Source organism: Chaetura pelagica, unplaced genomic scaffold, assembly GCF_000747805.2.
Source record: "Chaetura pelagica isolate M959 unplaced genomic scaffold, ChaPel_1.0 scaffold107, whole genome shotgun sequence".
NCBI lineage: Eukaryota > Metazoa > Chordata > Aves > Apodiformes > Apodidae > Chaetura > Chaetura pelagica.
Genome location: NW_009953979.1, coordinates 263,345 through 282,925, shown reverse-complemented (window position 1 = coordinate 282,925; position 19,581 = coordinate 263,345). Strand labels below are relative to the sequence as shown.

General features: G+C 38.5%; 1 protein-coding gene across 1 annotated transcript in view; it reads left to right on the top strand.

Annotated features, from left to right (window-relative positions):
* Positions 1-4,265: 4,265 nt before the first annotated feature.
* The window catches only part of DTNB (dystrobrevin, beta), a 175,709-nt gene continuing 160,393 nt past the window's right edge, over positions 4,266-19,581 (top strand). Inside the window, exons 1-4 of the mRNA XM_010002203.1 lie at positions 4,266-4,332; positions 8,645-8,725; positions 10,867-11,080; positions 15,178-15,263. Of these exons, the coding sequence (XP_010000505.1) occupies positions 4,266-4,332; positions 8,645-8,725; positions 10,867-11,080; positions 15,178-15,263 (448 nt within the window). The remainder of the gene's footprint in view (positions 4,333-8,644; positions 8,726-10,866; positions 11,081-15,177; positions 15,264-19,581) is intronic.

Here is a 19,581-nt window from a genome sequence, read left to right as displayed (position 1 = left end):
TTTGGTTTGGACTTGGCACAAAGTGCTTTCAGGACAAGGAATGACAAAACAAGCTGAGATCCTTCAGTATGGAAGCAAAGCAGCTGGGGAGGAGATTTGTTGGAGATCTAGAAAATCGTGGACAAGGTGAATAGTGGTTGATTGTTCTGTATCTCTTGATAGAACTCAGAGGCTTGTGGGTCTGATAAGGAGGAGGGAGGTGCAGAAAATCAAGGGAGGGGATTTGTTCGTCTGTGGGTTTCATGTTCGGGAATTCTTGCCGTGTAGGTAATGTCAAAAGTTTATGGACAGTAAAGGGGGACACACAGGCTTGTGGGGAGGGAAAACCGGTTGATGGTTACTACTGAGAAAGACCTGACGTTCCAAACTTTTGGAATATGAAAGGAAGTTCTTGATAAGTTTCACTGTATGCTTTGCCCTGTCCTTTTTTTCTTCTCTGCACATCTTTTTTTGTTGTTGTTGTTCCTTTTAGGGACATGATACTGCACTGGCAAGCTGGATTTGGCTCATCAGCATGCTGTTATTCTCTTAGTAGAACTTTGCAATTAAATAACTAAGGCTTTTAAGTATGAGCAAGCATGGTTCTTCTTCTGAGTCCCTCTTTAGCATTTTATCTGAGTTCTTTTTATGATTCAAGTCCAACAAATTTGATCTGAGTTACTGTTATGGAAATCTTCAGGTCCAAAGCTGAAGTTTTGTGAATGTGTAAGAAATTTCTTCTATGGTCAGTGTGAAGGATTGACACTTTTAGGTGTATGTTGCTGCCATTGTTTTTGTGGCAATATATTGCCTGGTTACTCTAGGCACAGACTTGGGACTTCTTCAGCATAGAGTGATCATACAGTGTATGCTATATAGCTGGCATGTACTGAAATGGTAGCATATGCTAAAGAGAGAGCATAAAAATGCAGTACAGTGCTCCACAGGAATTCATTCCACTTATCCCAAGCATTTCCCATCTGTCAGGGCTTTGAAGAATGATGAAATAGATACCATTTAGAAGCAGATCATCGTAAAATGTGAAGGACAAAAGTGGATGCAAAAAACCCCTCATAAGTACCTGTTTAAACACACACTGTGATACTGGAAAGACCCCAGTGCATTCACATTGTCCCCTGTTGGTAGGTTAATTTATTTGTGTGTTAGATTTTTTTCCACATACACCCGTTGTAAGGTGAAAATCCATCTTGAGAATTTTTTCTTGCCTTGTCATTTCAAGCCATGGATGTTTCTCAACTTTTGTCATGTACTGTGCCACGAATGTAAAAAAACGCAAAAAAAAAAAGCAACAATCCACAACCAAACAAAAAAATCCCCTAAAAAAACAAGCAAAGCAAACAAAAACATTCAAACAAAAAAACAATGCAGAGCAAACTGCAGTTTCCTTTCCTTGTTTTCTGCTGTTGAGCACTGTAATTTGCATCCTAAGCATAATTACAGTTGTTCTGGATTTAGTGAATTCTGGCTTTAAACTTGAGATAGGTTGAAAGTGCAAAGGTGGCACGGATGTTCCATGTTTCTTCCCAGCTTTATCAGTAAGGGATCCTTCTGTAACTGTTCAGGCTTTAAAAATGGATTTGTCAATTATTCTAATAGATCTTGTATGACTAATGAAACTTCCACAAGTTTTCTAAATACCTGCCACTTTGTCCCTTCTCTCTCCATTCAGTATATTTTTAGAATGTGTGACTCCCTGACACAGAAATACCATTTCCTTGAGGATTGCCTCTCACCAATAATAGCAGGAAAGAGCGCAGGGAGAGCTTATGAATCTAAATAAAGTATTTTTTTAGTGAACAGGTATGGGATTGTTGATATGTTCACTTAATGAAAATGTCAAATCTTTTCTTAAGAAAAGCAAGAGACAACATTCCTTATGATGTGATTTTCCAGAGACCATAGCTGAAAAATCTGTACCAGCTAATTTCTGAGCTGTGGGTTAATCAGGCTTTTTTGATGTGTCCCTACAGCACTTCATAATCATGGAGAGACTAGTTTCCTTATTCAGAGCTCATTTCAAGGACATTGCTGAACAAATAATTGGCTTATTTGCTTTGCAAAGAGCATGAAGTGTAATGCCTGCTCTTTTAACATTTTAGAAGTTTGTCTCTTGGTCAGTCTACCCTATTTAGCTGTGAATTATTTATGATAGTGTTCTATGACTGTGGTCCATGCAGCTTGAATGACCTCTTAAAAAACCCAAATGTTGACACCTGCAAAGCAATAAAATGTCTGTAGGGATCAATGTCATGGTAATATAATGACTTTAAGTGTACATGTTACCAAACAGAAGCAGAATTGATTGGCTTGGAAGGAGGGGGAAGGAAGGTGGAATGAGGGACACCTGCACTGAAAGCCCAAGGACCAGAAGAGCTGACATTACCGTGATTATTTTTTTGGTGTTGCAGACAATTCAAATGGTATTGTCCCTTACATCTTGATAACATAATCTCCACTAAAAACTATTTTGAAGATAAATAACTAATCTACTCCTTGGAGTCCATCTATTGTGCAATTTACATAGTGACTAGCACTAGAAATAAAGCTAATGACTGGTACAAGAACTGGCATTCTTCAAGATGACGTGTTGTGTATGTGATGAAGAAATAAAAGGAATAATAGTTCCAAAAACTCTTAAGCTTAGGGCAGCGTATGAGGATAGCTGGAACTTGTGGGTGAACCAAATTAATCACGTGGGCAGTTTCCTAATGCCCAGTTCTTTGAACACCTGCTTCAGTGTGCAGTGAAGTACAGCTCAAGATAACGCAGTGTGAACAACCTTGGTTGAGAAGATAAGACACTCCTTTTGCATATATTCATTTAATATAATAAATTACTTTAGGAAGCTGAAAAAAAGAAACTTGAACACATCTGCAGAAATGCCACTGAGGTTTTTTCCTTTAAAAAAATAAAAATGCAGAAGTATGCTGGTTCTGAATCTGGTTTTCTAAAGTAGGAAAAAAACAAGGAAATAAAATATATTTGCAGATTACTTTATTCCACCATACACTTTTTTTCCTTTTATGAACAGGTAAGGAAAAAGGCATTGGTGAATTTCAAGATGAATATTTGTTATGAGGTTTTCAGAGAATAATGAACAGGCAATGGACAACTGCCAAGGGAAACTGTTAATCAGAAAGTGTATATTAAGTGCTAAGGCATGACTTTCTTTTCCTTGGTTGGCATTTAAGCCTGATAAAATCTGTCCTCCCGTGTTGCATGAGGGTGAGCTGACCAGCTTCCTTAGAGCTAGACTATGGTGTAATTTAATTGTGTGGGTTTTTTCATGTTTTTTAAAAATGTTTATTTTTTGTAAAGAACATATTTAATGAGTTGGTGAATCTGGTAATGAAAGAAGAATAACATAGTAATTTTAAGTGAAATTTTACTCTGATACTGAATTAAGTTGCCTTTTTTTTCACTGGACTTTACTGAAATTTGGCATCTGTCTTCTAGTACTACACAGTGAAGTAAGCTGTAAGAGATACTAAATTGTCCCTATGTCCTTTTACCCTGAGGTATAAGTTCCATAGTGTTCCTGTCTCTGCTTTATTCTGTTTTCCTAAGAAAAAGAGGCATGTGTGACCGAACTATAATGTTTTTTTCTGTCCACTTTAATTGTGTTTAAGGTCTTTACTTCCCTGACAAATATGATTTGAGCTCAGGCATCGGGTTTCAAAGTTAAACAAATCCTTATAAAATTCTATTTAAAGGCAACACAATCTCCCACCCCCAAAACCAACATTCCCACAAAAACCCTTGGCAGGGAAGAGGAGTATTACCAATATCTGTCAGCCAGGGAGGGGAATGGAATACTTTCTCCTTTGGAACACTGAAGTCTCTGAAATGTAAATCTGTAGGGCTCTGCATTTCATTGGCTTAATTGTTCATGGAAAGCTTGGGCTTGCTTTGTGTTTTCCAAATAAAATATCTTTGAACAGGAAAGAATTTTCTGTGTGATATTGCTATATATATATATATTTGTATTCAGCTCTGAGTTTTGCAAACTTTAGATTAGCAGCTAAAATATTAAAATTAATGTTTCCTTTTCTGCACACCACTTTAAAAGGTATTAAGAAATCGAAAGCATTTCTCTCTACTACGGAATACAATTACTATGGAGGAGTCTGTCTTTCTATTGGTATTTTCATTTACTCAATACCATTAACCTGTTTAAGTTGAGGGGTAAAATAATGTTGTTCACATACCTTGCTGTTTTAACAGAAATTCTAGCACAAACAGTGTTTGCCATTTTTGTCTTCAGAATGATTGAGGAGAGTGGGAAGAGGAGGAGGACAATGGCAGAGAAGAGACAGCTGTTCATGGAAATGAGTAAGTAAAAAATGCGAAGACATAATGTCACACTTATTCTTTACTGAGAGCATAATTTTGATAGTTTTACCAGATCATTTACATCTTGTTTCCACAAATCCATTGTCTCATTTAGTGAAAAGCATCCTGGGTGCTGGTCAGGAGGAAAATGCAAGAGATGGGACACAAATGCCTAAAAGGTCATTCAATTCTAGGTTTTGTGAAGATCCTTTTTTGAGGAACGTTAATATTTTTCATGTATGGCAATATCTAAAGTCAGTGGAAAGCTATTAAAATAAATGACAGGAGACAGATCACCTTTTGCCTTAAAAATAAATAGCATTGCACCACAATACTAGAGTGATCTAGAAAAGAAACAGTTTGTGGGCTTGTTTTTTGTACAGGACCATTCTCTGAAAGAGAGGCTGTGATTGTTACTGGAAATCAAACACTTGTCCAGGGATAACATAAAGGAATGAGATGTAGCCTTTTAAAAAGATATGTGCAGTTAGAAGTAAAAGATTGTATGTTTGCACGATATCATGTTACTTTACTTCCCTATGGGAACACAGGTCTGAGTGAAACTCGTAGGTTAGGCAGGTGTGTCCTATAATTCCTATAATATAGGCTGGTGGATGTCTGTCTTACCACAAAAGTATATTCATGCTGTTTTGTTGAAGGAATTCCAGAGTAACATTCTTACTGTGCTATAAGAGGCTTACAATTTCAGGAGCAGTTTCATTCCTGGCTAACTTACATCTGCTTCCTCTCATCCGAGGCCTGTTTTGGATGCTATTTCTCCACACCCTTCTGGCTTCCTTTGTGTTTGAGTTTATAGTCATGTCCTTTTTTGGCTTGTTAAATGTATGACACAAACTAAGGCCTGTAGTCTCCCTGCTGTACACCTCCTCTGCTGTTCTTCTATGCCTTGGTTCAGGTTTACTTGAGCAAAGGTGACTGAATTGTGTGTGATACTCTGGTTGACATCTTATTACAGCCTTTTAAAATTACAAGAATACTTCTCCACTAGAAATTCTTTGACTGGTGCATCAGAATATTACATTTGTGTCATCACTTCAAAGTGTTGTAGCTGTCTGGTGGTCACTTATTACAGAAATTGCCTTGCTAGTTTTTAGCTTTGGCTAAATTATTAAAAGTATTTTAAATTCTTCTGATTATCTTTATACATGGTGTGTCTTTTTGTGATTGTGGTTCTTGCTGTTTCTGATCAATGAAAGTGCTGGTGTGCAGACATTTTTAACTGCTTTTCTCTGTAAGGCTCTTCAGAATATCACTATGGGAAATCTGAAGTCTTCAATCTTCACCTGTCCTGTGGTGGATTATTTCACTATAAAAGTGAGAGCATAAATGCAAGCTTCATGCACAGAGTAGTTGTGCTTTCAGTCACCATTTGTTGTTGGTCAACATACAAATTTGCTGAAGTGGTTTGATGGCTGCTCACGTGAAACAAGAGTAGACCTTGGCATTCATCCATGCTGGACATGCTTCCCACGGATGTGTGTGTTGGTTTTGTAGTACTTATGGAGCTGTCAATAGGCAAGAAGTCTGTACAAGCTATTCTAATTTGTCTGGAGTATATCTCATGGAAGCGTTTGAAGAAGATGGAGCCAGACTCTTTCAGCCCAGTGGGAGGACAGAAGGCATTGGGCACTAAATGAAGCACAGCAAATTCCATCAGAATGTGAGAAAAAACATTTTCATGGTGAGGGTGGTTGAGCACTTGGGAGAGTTTTGCTGAGTGGAGTTGTAGAGTCTCCCTCCTTGCAGATATTCAGAACTCCACTGAATACAGTCTTGGGCAAATGGTTGTAACTGACCCTGCTTGAGCAGGAAGATTGGACTTAGATGATCTGCAGCCTTCACTTCCAGCCTCAGCTATTCCGTGATTTCATAGAATCATAGAATGGTTTGGATTGGAAGGGACCTTAAAGATAATCTAGGTCCAACTCCCCTGCATTGGCAGAGACAGCCCCCACTAGACCACCTTGCTCCAAGCCCCATCCAACCTGGCCTTCAACACTTCCAGGGATGTTGCAGCCACAGTTGCTCTGGGCAACCTGGGCCAGCGTCTCACAATCCTCACAGTGAAGAATTTTCTCCTAATGTCTAATCTCAATCTCTCATCTTCCACTTTTATTCCATTATCCCATGTCCTCTCACTTCCTGCCTTGTCAAAAGTCCCTCCCCAGCTTTGCTGGAGCCCCTGCAGGTACTGGAAGGTTCTCTAAGGTCTTCCCAGAGCCTTCTCTTCTCCAGGCTGAACAACCCCAACTCTCTCAGCCTGTCTCTAGAGCACATCATCTCCATGGCCTCCTCTGGACTCGTTCCAACAGCTCCATGTCCTTCTTGTGTTGGGGGCTCCAGAACTGGACACAGGACATTTGGAGCTATATAGATTGTCTTGTAAACATATTCCATAATATCTTCAGATAGTTTAGAAGAATGACCTTGTTTAAGCTTTTGTGGTAGTGCAACACAGGAAGAAAAGAACAAAAAATGGATGACTTTCTGCTTTTGTTTTTTCCATGTAGCTCTTAAAGGACATGATATATATTTTTTTTTATATACACCTATATATTTTATATACATCTATATAAATATATAGACAAAGCATTTTGGAAAGACTCACATCTGTGGGGGTGCTTTTTGTGGTTTGGAAGGTAGAAGTGTGCACCCTAACTGAGAGTTTGGAATGAATATTGCACAGTAAGTACAAAATGAGCTATTTTTGCAGCCTTGGATCGGAAAACTCCAGCATATATTATCTGGCCAAGTACTTTCCTGAAATATATCAGAGGCTAGTTTTCTAAAGATGATCCTGTGAGATAAGCCACTTCAGTTTGTTGCACCACACCCTTAAAAGCAGAATGCTCCTCAAATGTTGGCCAGTCTAGTGCCACTCTTACATGAGCTATTGTGGGGACCCTAGGCTTGGGAAATCACCCATCTCCTCACTCATCTGATGAGAATCTCATGTTCCATGTTGGTGATGAAGATAAATAATTCTTTTATGTCACTTTCAAGACACAGTACATAGGTCTCTGAGAACGCAGCTGCTTTGGCATTATATTTGCAAAATTGTGATGAAATATCTCAAAGACAAGAATAAATTCTTTCCTAAGTTTTCAACTGTGAGTCAGTGGGTCCATACACAAAGGTAATTCAAATGAGGTATTTGCAAGTTCATTTCTGAATTCAGAATGTGGGAGGAAGGAACTTGTCACCTTTGAGCAAGGACCCCCGTATAGCTCTCAGATGCCTTCTTCTGGAGGGTTTGTTTTTTTGTCTTCAGGTATCTTTGAAAAGTCTGGATTCTGTAGGTCAGTGTTACCCTCATTTCTCAGTTCTCTACTCATCTTGGCTGTGGCTTTTGAGAGCACTATGAAAGACTGCAGCAGGTCCTGCTTTTATGTGCTCCCGTGAGAACACAAGAGGCACAGGAGCCATGTGCATCCAACCCACTGCCCACGTGTGCCTGGGTTGTGTCAGACTGCACCTTAGATTGAGATTGATTATAGGATGTAGCCGCCAGTGCTGTCGAAATGGTAGTGGTTTAAAAGGCATTTTGGTTTATGATTAATGGGATGTTCAAGACTTGATTTGCTGGCTGCTTTTAAATGAAAATGATTATAAATGGACTTTGCTGGTATCATTTATCATTTATCAGTATCATTTATCATCCCTGTATCATTTATCAGTCTAGGAGGTACACAGGTCTGTTTGGCAGAGGGTTAACAGAACTTTCTGAAATTGTTCAAGTTTATAATATTCAGAGGAACTGCTGGAACTGGCAGATGTGGTACAGACTGGTGGTAGAGACTAGCATTCAGATCTTTCATGATGTGGCATTGTTTGAAGATACAATGCACATCTTGAAGTGGGCAAGTGTTGGTGAAGATAAGTTGATTTTTTTACTTTTGTGCTTCTGGTTCTTACCTGTTTTGGATCTATTTGGGAGACGAAGCGCATGCTCCTAATGGGCCTGCAGTGCAGGAGTACCAGCCCCCCTTTTGTTTGTCTCTTCTCATTCGTGTACATATCTTCCAACAAGCATGCAATCCTCTTCCTTACCCACACACAACTTAATTCTTTCTTCACTTTAAGGTACTCATACCAGTCTCAAACTCTGGTCAGTTTATAACACACTGTTGAAAACCACTGTACCATGAGATACCCGAGGAAAATCTTTGTCATGTTTCTGTGACAAAGATGACATATGTGAAGACACACTCATACAATATTTTAAGTAATTATCTCAGATAAGCTAAATGTTACAGAGGAAAGAAAAACACAAACTTTTTTTTATTCATAGGAGCACAGAATTTTGATGTCATCAGACTTTCAACGTATCGAACAGCCTGTAAACTGCGGTTTGTACAAAAAAGATGTAATCGTAAGTTATAATTACTCTTTATCTTCAAAAATTTCTCATGCATGATTATTTCAAATATTCTGCTTGTGGGAATTTTTAATCATAGCAAGAGTAAGCAAACATTTTATCCAACATGGTTGTGGTTACGTAAACTAAACAGATTTAAAATACATAATTAAAAAGAGGCAGCAGCCTTTCTGCAATACTCTTTAAATCTTCAGGCATTAAGGGCATGTAGCAACAGGACAAGGGGTGATGTTTTTAAACTGGAAGAGGGTAGATTTAGGCTAGACATTAGAAACAAATTATTTATTGTGAGGGTGGTGAGACACTGGAACTGGTTGTTCAGGGAGGTGGTTGATGCCCCATCCCTGGCAGTGTTGAAGACCAGGTTGGATGGGGCTTTGAGTGACCTGGTCAAGTGGACTAGATGATCTCTAAGGTCCCTTCCAATCCAACTACTCTATGATTCTGTGATTTTGTTCTTTCACGTTTCAAAAATTTAAAATGTGTGGGCCATCCTGACATATTTCAGTTGCCCTTAGTGTTGGATACCTGACAGCCAGGCACAGGTGTGAGTTGGGTGGTGCATAGTACAGTCACTAGCATAAAAATTAATCTGGTTCTGGTGGCATATATAAAATGTAGCAATCATAAAGAATTCTGTATGTTCGTGTGATACTAGTCAGTGTAAGTTTTCTCATTCTCTTCCATGGTCCGTTGACCTTGGGTAACTCACTGAAGCTGCAATTAATCCAAAGGTGAACAGGTGATATTACTTGGCTTTCTCCTACCAGTGTTGCATTGAACACACCAGAAAAGGTTGCACAGGAATAGGTCCCTCTACCCAGTACAGTGGGATTAGTGTGTGTCTGGGTGTGGGAGAGGACAGGGGACAACTGAGGAGTCCTGTAGAGGACACGTGCAGCTGCAAGTTGTAGCTCCTCTGGCATGCGTGTGTCACTTGGGCCAATTGCAGCAATACCTGCATTGCCTTTAGTTTAATGGATGGCTCACAACTTTTTCATTCCTGTGGCAAAATGTTCATTCTTGTCTGTAATTCATGCTTTTGAATTAAAAATTTCTCTTAATAAGTAGGCATTTAGAAGTGCTAATTATAGTACAATGCACACCTTGCATCTAGTTCACTGGTGCTGTGCATATACCTTGGGTATGCCTTGACCATACAGGTATGTATAGGTGAGGCAGTGTGTTTATGATCTTTGCCTGGACCACACAGTAACTCAGGGGCATGGGTTTGGTGCAAGTAGGTAGCTTGGTTCTTATCGTTGTGTGGTTTTTATGCAAAAAGTAGAATGACAGATTTTATATAAGAAATGTCTAAGACCACACTCTTACTTCAGACCATTTTCATAAGTTAAGGAACAGAATAAAAAAGTTGTGAAGTTAGCAAATAAGTCTGTCCTTTGTAACTGTTGGATCGTGCTCAGTTTTGGCTGGCGGGTTACTGTTGATCCTTAGATGTCTTCTGCCACTAGCATGTATAGCTTTCAAGCTTTGAAACTTTTAAAAATAATATTTAATGTGGTTCTGCAGATCACTCTCTGTGGCTTTGGAGTACTTTTTCTCTGCACTGTTAATACTTCTTAGATATGTGCTAAGATATGGCAGGGTAATTGAGGGAAACGCTTTGGAATTCTAGACCTGCATTTACAACATATTATGCTCCAGAATTGGCAACTGGATCAACTGGAAACAGTAACAGTTTAACTGGAACATCAAGTTCCTCCTTCAGGACTGCACTACTCGTTAGCATGAGGCTGTTCAAAATTATTGTAACCAATTTGTATTGGATTTAGCATATGGCTGACGTCTTTCTTGAATGAAAATATCTACCTCTGCTAAAACACACACTGCATGATGATGGAAAATTGTTTTTCTTCTTTATGTAGCTTTTCTGTCAGAGCACCCAGATGTTGAAGGGTGGAGTAAAAAGCACACAAGGTGTCTGGGCACTGCTTTGTTACTTTTAACTAGCTGACATGAACTATGAGTATAAATATAAAGAGTCTCTCATATGGAATACAAATAAGTAACTTCTTTCCAAAATAACAGCTAACATAGCATTCAGAAATAGTACCATGAAAGTAAGCTTGCATGCATTGTAGAATAGAAGTTAATTTTTTTTCCTTTATTTTTAGTTCATCTTGTTGATATCTGGAATATGATTGAAGCCTTCCGAGATAATGGCCTTAACACTTTGGATCATAACACAGAGATCAACGTGTCTCGACTAGAAACAATCATTTCATCCATCTACTACCAGCTAAACAAACGCCTTCCTTCTACTCACCAAATCAGTGTAGAGCAATCCATCAGCCTCCTCCTCAACTTCATGATAGCAGCATATGACAGGCTAGTAACTCCTCTAGTTGTATTCTTAAACTAATTTTCTCTTTTAGTTAGATGAATGCAGCCAACAACTGCATGAGTCTCTGGCAAACTGTCCGCATGCTATTTCTCAAGTTCATGAAATTGTGTGTTGCACACACATGCACCATGCACATATATATTTAATCTCACAGTAGTGCCTGCAGACATTTACATTGCCACAGCAGCAACACTTTGTCTTAAAAGTTGTTTTCTTAAGAAAGATGAGTTAGTGCCTTCTGGAACTTGCAGACTGCTGTAAGCCATGTATCTGAATGGAAGATGAAGTGAAACTGTGTTCCAGAGACTGTGATAGACCGTAATGTTAACCTTGTAGTGGTACAGCACTGTTTCAAAAAGTGAAAGTGTTTTATTGAATCCTGATAAACATGACCATTTTATAATGCTACCTTGTTTTGACAGTCAGCTTGGATCCCATTCTAACATGCTGTGACCCCATAAAGGCTACTTCTCATTTCTTGGTGGAGAGAAGCTTCGTTTCTTGTTCAGGGTACTGTCCTTGTGTCCAGTTTTATGAGTTTCTTTCACAGCCTTTCACAGTTTGGGCTGCTGGTCTTCTTGAGTAGATGTGTCTCTGTGGGCTCTCTGAGTAGCAACTGCAAATCTTTCACTGTTGAGCATTTCTTTTTGTCTTCTCTTTCTCACAGTTAGCTATTATCTCAGTCTTATTTTTCTTCTGCTTTTGCCCTCTCCCCTAGCAGCAGAGAACTCCTTGCGGCCAGGAGGCTGTCACAAGACTGAGCAGTCTTACCCAAGACAATCTGCAACTCTGAATATGCCAAATAGTTGTTCTGTTTGTAATGATCAGACTTTGATCCTTTCCTAATGTGACTTATTATTGTCACCAAACAGAAGCTAGCCTTCCCCAAAAAAAGTCCAAGACTTCAGAAAGACCCCTGTCTTACTTCGGGCAGATAAAAACAACACAAAGCTCAGAGCAGGAAGATTTTAATGGCAAGAAAATCAGACGTCTTTTTCTGCTTAGGTATGATTTGGTATTAGTTGTAAGGTGAGTTGTAAGAATTAGCTGATGGGCTTAGTTATTCTGAGACAGATCATCCTAGAAAATACAGAATTTAAAAATAGAAATTATCATGTTTTGAAGAGGCTGACTCAAAAGATTAATGCTTTAGTTAGAGATGTTTTTTTTACCCACAGTGCCCCCAGTTCTGCAAGTTCTACCTGTTCTGGAATTGCAGCAGTATGCTTGACCCAAGCCCAGTACAGCAGCTTCTTATTAGCTTCCTCTGTCTGGCACGTGGGATTGAGAAAGAAGCTGGGATGCTGTGCTGCTTTGTGTAGTGGGAGTACCAAAAATAAGAGGAGAGGCATGGCTGAGGCTTCCTCTCCAGGAGTTCATCAACATGGCAATTTATTTAATAAAAAACAAAACAAAAAAACAACAAATGCAGATCTGTGCTGGAATTGCATCATTGGGGTAGCTGTGTGGTACTTTGAATACATGGTGTCCAGTAGTTTCGTACAATGTGGTGCTGGTGGTAGCCTCACAAAGTTGTCATTATGCCACCAAACAGGTGCAGGAATCAACATTTGACTAGATTTTGGCTGGAAATACTCAATTTAGAGTTTGTTATATAAGCATGAAAAGCGCTCACAATGAGCACTTTGCAGGGACCCAAAGAACAGCAGTGATTGTAGTGCAGAAACGGTGGCTCATACTACATCGGTGGTGAGCTGGGAGGAGGAACAGCTGTGGCAAGATGGTCTTCACTACCTTCTCCCCCAGACCTTTGCAGAGGTATTTGACAGTTTATTTCTGTCTGGTTTTCCCAGTAACCTCTCAAAGTCCCTGACCCATTCCTGGCAACCCAGAATAACAGCTCATTCTCTGACCCTGTTTCACTGCTTCAGAACAGTCCATTTTTTAATTTCATCATTTCTAGAAACCACATTTGATTGAATAGCATTGGTACAAACATAGATTTTGGTGAGTTGCTCAATAACTACACCTCTGTCAGATTGCAGGGGAGGAGTCTGGGACTTTTTCTTGATCAATAAACATAACGTTAACAGAAGCAGGCCTGATATCTGAAGGCACCATGCGATACCTTTGAAAGGATGAGTTTGTGTCCTGTGAGAAGATATTGATGGCTTTAGTCAATTGGTTTTTCTGGAAATTAATTCAGTGCTGACCTTTCTTTTGTGAGAAAATGCATGCCTATTAAAAAGAAAGGAGAAGGGCAGATGAGACTATAACTTAAGTAGATTTGAATTAGTAAGGTTTGCTTAGATAAAAGTGGAGGTCAAGGTTTGAAGAGGATGAACTTTTCAGACAGCCTATTTCAGATGTAGTCAAATCTTACATGGTTTGTTTTGCGTTTTTTTTAATACACAGAAGGACTGCTAACTTAGTCTTTTGAGAAAGTTGTTTAAGAGAAATTACAGAATAACTGAGATCTTCACCTTGTTAACTTTAAAGCCTTTACATGGTTTGAAATAGGTATCTAACTTGTTTAGTTTTCTCCCTTCGTTTAGTTTTTCTAACAGTTTAAAGTGTCCTGGGTGTCAGGGAGGAGATTGCCATCAAATGGCCATTCCTCTTCCCAGACCTTCCTACACTTGTAGCTGTAGAAGGGATTGCCTCTCTAGGAGCATGAAATGTTACCAGAATATAGTATTTATGTATTAATGAGTATGAATGGGGAAAAAGTTGTTGCTTTTGTCATTCACATTAGACCTAATCACCTCTTCAATATCATAAGCAAATACTTGCTTTGAGTAATTCTACTCTTAACACTTTCCAAGTGGTAGTAATCCAAGTGCAAATATTAAATTCACATCTTGTTTCCACTGAGAAGTGTTCTAGAGATTTTCTAGATACCTTCCAGTACTCATAATGTATTTTCCCCATCATATTTTCCATCATAGTGCAAATTATCTAATACATTTAATTACAGTTACTTGAACTTATTTTAATTATCTTTCTCCTTTTATATGACTTTAACTTCCTTGGTGGTTTATCAGTCTCTACCACTGTTGCTGTTTATAGTTAAGGAGAATGATTCAGTACATTTCTGTTAGGCAATAAGTTGCTCAGAATTCCAACAGCTTTTCCCCTTGTTTACACACATTTCTTTTGCCCTACACACCACTAAACAAACATTCAGCCAACTGCATGGTAACAGTGGATTTATGCTGACATTGCTGCACTGTGGCTCTCTTAATGGCATCTACTGAATGGCATCAGTTCTCTGATTCCTGTCTTTATTGTTATGAAAGAGAAGAAAAATTCAGGAGACAGGGATGGGGCACGTGTGCCTTCTAGGCCAGCACTAAGCTGGGAGAAACTGTTCCTGATAATCAGCTGTGCTGTGCTTTAACTCTTCTGTGTTTCTGGTGACTTTCTTCCCTCATGATTTCATCCATATCTTCCTTTCTGGTAACCGAAATAGTACATGTTGCTATTTCTACATTTCATACCTTGCTGAATGGGCTTTTTCATACTTTCCTTAGAGACAAATTAATTTTCTCTTGCTGATGCTAGAAAATAATTCCCCAAATGTGCCATCTGTTTTAACTGCACAGCAGCTGTATTAATTTACATTGGAATAAAACACTGTTCACATTATTCCTGTTCTGTGTGGTATATTCAGGATGATATGCACCTTCTTCATCAGCTATCAATTACTGTACTGGTTTTAGCATTAAATGTGTGTTTGAACATATGATCAAGGAGAAAAATTTAAAGGAACTAACAAAAGATGTAGCAGATGTAAAAATTAGATGGTTTAGAGTGAATAAATGTACTTTAATGGAAAAAAATACTTTTTCATAGGACAATAATGGGATGAACAAGACAAATGGTAGTCTTTTTATTGGTGCATTTTTCATAATTCTTCAAGAACATTTAAGACACAAGACACTTGTTAACTCTTCCAATGCATTTAAAATGCTAGTTATCACTGGTTTATAGTTACGTTAAATAGGTTTTGCAGATCTTAGTGGCAAATTGCATTTATCTGTTTTCTTCCTAGGTCACAAGAACTTTTGTTACTTACCATTCTGCGTAGTGATTACTTACATGTAATTTTTTTTCACAGTGAAGGCCATGGGAAGCTGACGGTGTTTTCAGTGAAAGCGATGTTAGCAACGATGTGTGGTGGTAAAATACTGGACAAACTAAGATGTAAGTATTTTCAAGGGAGTCAAAGCATTTTCTGAAATATTTGGTTTCCATTATTTGCCCTTGTTTTACTGTGTTAGATTCTGAAAGCTGATTTTTTTCTTATTCAGCAGTCATTATACTGAGATGAAGCTTGCTCTAATAATGTGTTTGTTACCCATGCCATCTGCTGGCCATAACACATACTGAGTTTGCTACTGCATAGGCTTTACAAGTACATTTGTTTATTTTGAAATGCTTCAGCATTTCTTTAAATATAAAACTTTGTGTCAAATTTGTCTCCATTTCCCTTGTTTTGAGGATGTTGGGAGGATTCTGTGTATCATCTGCTTCATCTGAGGTGCTCTCTGCATCTTCTCATTCTGCAGTTCCAGCTTCTCAGTTCTTGATTTTTAAATCCTTTTTAAACCTCTTATCATCAATCTTGCTTCCATTTTTATTTGTTTCCATAAGCATTCTGCTGTATCAGTAGAGAATCAGTGATATACGTAAACATTGTTTTTGTCCTTTAGTAGTAATTCTTGTCCTGTCTTTCCCAGAGGCAAGGTGTATTGTTACAGGTGGTTTGTTTGGGTTTTTTCCATTTCCACATTGAATTTTGGGAATTTAATCTTGCTGTAAGTGCTAGCTTTTGTTGTTCAGATCTTGTCGTTTCCACCTTACCCTAAGTTTTCTTTATGGAAGTTAGCTATAATAATCAATTGTAAATAATTCCTTTGACTTTTTTATGTCATTAAGTGTCTTTAATATATTTACTTCAGCACTAACAACATTAAATACTAGTGTGCTGACTAAAGTTATATGACAAGGTCTGAAAAGTAGTGAGAAATCATTGCATGCACATATTAGTATTAGGGCTGCACATGTTTCAGTGCCAGGAAATGCTGGGTTGTTTTTTTTTTTTAATCTGGTAGCAACTAAAACTCTCCAATTAAAAACAAGCTGCAGGTGACTAAGGATTAGAGTTAAATAAAGGGGACATGCATGTATGGCAGAGATTAAGATTTCTTAATCATTATTAACAAATATATTGCTTCTAGAAAACATGCAAGATCAAATACTGGGGGAAAAAGCTAGAGACTGTATCTCCTTAGAAAAAGATGACATTTTGGATTTAATTAGGATAAGATTTGAGGAGGTTGCAGTGGGTGAGCAGTTCAGCACAGACCTGGGACAGAAAAAGAGCATTAGTCTAGAATTAGCAAGACAACACTGAAACACAGTAAGCAATTGGCAGTGTGACCGTTTAGTGGAAAAGGCTGCAATTAAACCACTGCAATTAAGTGTTATAGGAACCAGTAAACATTTGATGTTTTTAGACAAAACCCTAGGTATCATTCTGGAAGTTACATTAAGCCTCAAGTTATTGATTCAGTAGGTGGACAGTTAAGATGCTTTCACCTTAGGGACTCTTCATTTAACAGTCCTGTTTAACAGGTGTGTCTAGTCTTGAAACTTAAAATTTGTCCACTTACTGTGCTTTTATCACTCTCTGTGTCTTTATATAATGTTTGTTTTTCCTCATAGCATTTGTCGCTTCCTTTCTTCTTTTTTCCTTCTTTGTTGGCTCCTGTTTCCTTTGCCCCTCTAACTTCTTTATAAAAATTCTTAACGGATGGTCATACACATTGGAGGAAGGACTTTTGACTATCACTGAATAGTGCTGCTGCTGCTAGCTTTTTATATTCTAGTTGTTGTGCCTTTTACTTCTTCTTCCTTGTACTTTATCAGCTGAGCTTTAGTTTGCATTGTGCTTCAGGGATCTTTCCTCCAGTATTTACTTTTTCTCTTGGTTCACTTCTCTTTGGATGTAAAGCATCATTTTCAGAGAGCATGTGACTTGGTATTTGACATGTTTTGGACAGTAACACTTCTGCTTGTTTGTTTTTTGATTGTTAAAACTCAGCTCTTCTTTTTTGCCTTTTCAGTATGTCACACTGACTTCCCACCATATGATGTGGGCTAGTTCTTAGGACAGTACTAACTGTTGATCACGTCTATTTAAAACCCGGTTTTGATGAGATTTTTTTTAATTGTTCTTTTAGGTATAATATCTTAGGAGTCAACTGAGAAAGAAAAATGTCTTTATCTGTAACTGTAACAGTAATGCTGATTTGCCACTGCTTTGTAGGGTCATGGGACTTCCTTCATGTGCATCATCTTCTGTGGACACTCCTCTCTCCCTTCTGGATACTCCTCTGTCCCTTCATGCAGTCGTTATTGTCTCTACGTAGCTGGAAGGAAATGTGCAGGGTTAGAGATAGGGTCTCAATTGCATGATAGACAAAGTTGTCTAGGAAAAGGGGGTTTTGGCTAACTTGGGATTTTAGGAGTACAGCAAATGTATGCAGTAGGGAAAAACTTGCTCTAAGCCAGGATAGAATTAAGCTGTTGGCTTTTTGGACAAGACCATAGGACAGGTTTCTGTGGGACATGGAGAAAATCTGAGATGCAGGGTAGCTGGATCTTGTAAACCTTCTGAGGGCAGGGGAGAGGAGGTGTGTCATGTTAGCAGAAGTTTCTGAGTATCACCAGAACTGAAGTAATAAAATAGCTGAACTATTAACTGCTGGTTATCTGAAAACTTTCTAAGGGACAAAAGAAGGGGAAGAAGAAAAAGGCATGTGAAGTTTGGAAGGGGATGTGAGGAGCTGTAGGCCTGTATACCTGTATGCTCTAGGCAAGCTGTTTGTAATAAAGAATAGAATTAGCTGATGCATAGTTAAGTGAGACTTTATTGTTGGGGAGAATGGCTTTTTTGAAGGGATACTTTATAAAACCATAGGGATTCTTTAAAGGTGGCAAAAGAAAAAAAAAAGATGGGCAAAGGAGTTCTAGCTGATACCAACTGGATTTCTGAAAGGCGTTCAGGGACGTCCCTTATCAAACACTCAAAGACTTTTATAAGTTTGATTAAAGGGGTAGGTCTTTGTGCAGGTAGAAGATTGGCTAAAGGAATCAAAAAAGAGTGATAAAGATCTTTTATGTTCTATTGAGATCAGTGGATAGTGCTGGACCTAAACTGGTTTTGACACTGTCATAAAAAATCTGGAAAAATACAGTGAAAAGTGACAATTTGATACATTGTGAATCAGTGTAGTAAAAGCTAAAATAGACTGAAGAGTTGCAGTATGATTTGGCAACACTGAGGAACTGTGAAATAAAATGGTGGGTGAAATTCAGTGTGAATATATGCAAAGTGGTGCATGCTGGAGGAGGGCAGTGTAATCCTAATGTGATGTGCAGAAAGGCGAGCTGAGAAGGTTATTGCTCAGATAAGAGATCTTGGAGCTATGCTTCTGTGAAGATGCTGACACTGTTTAGAGATGGCTAAAAAAATATAGGAAATGTTACAGAGGAGAAGGGAGTAAAAAACAAAGAGGAGAGGTAAAGGCACTTACAAATCTGTGGTGCTTTGTGCTTTGGATGATGCTGCTTTAGGTACCCCGAGCTGGTACTTGGCCCTTTCCAGTTCTGATACATCTTTTCTGAGAACAACAACAAAAATCATCAAAGGTAGAAGCTTTCAGTACAAAGAACAACTAGACAGAGCAGGATTCTTCAACCTGGAAAAAAAATGGTGGTGAACAGATAGTGTTCTGTAAAATCATGAGCAATGAGTTGGTGGTGAAAACAGTTGTTCTTTGCCCTTCCAGCAGCTGAAATTAGCAGTGACAGATTGAAACAGCCCAAACCAACACTTCATAAAACTTTACCAAAGCATGTTGTTGGTATTGAACACACCACTAAATTACTCCTTGAACCAATTTCACTAAAGGCAAATTAATCAAAGGTTGCTGAATGCAAAGATACTCTCAGTGGGTGGAGGAATATTCTGGGGAACGTGCTTGCCTGAGCCATCTGCTCTTTGGATAAATAGACTTCTGATCTGATCTGCCTCAGCTGTTCTCACAGTCTTTATTTCTTCTTCTGAGAGTTATGAATTTGCTGTCTTTTTAAAAAAAAAAATATTTCCTGTCTTTCCCACCTGTCTGATTACTGACCCATTTCATCCCTGAAGAACTTCTGTTTCCAGTTTACTTGTTCCTCTGATTCCACCCCCACTGCCTCTGCTCCCTTGCCTAAGCAGGCTGTCTGCTCCAGCCCAGCTGAAACTTAAGGCTTTCTGGAAATCCTGGAAGTTGTAAATTATTTTTTTTCCTCGTGTCATAATTTATGTGAACAATAGTAAATTGGTCTCTGCACTTGCATATGTACAGGCTTATTCTTTTAAATGCTGAAAATATGAACAAACTGAGTGTTTTTCAGTCCATGGAGTGTCTGGCAGCACATATGAAATGTGAGTTTTCCAGCGAGATCA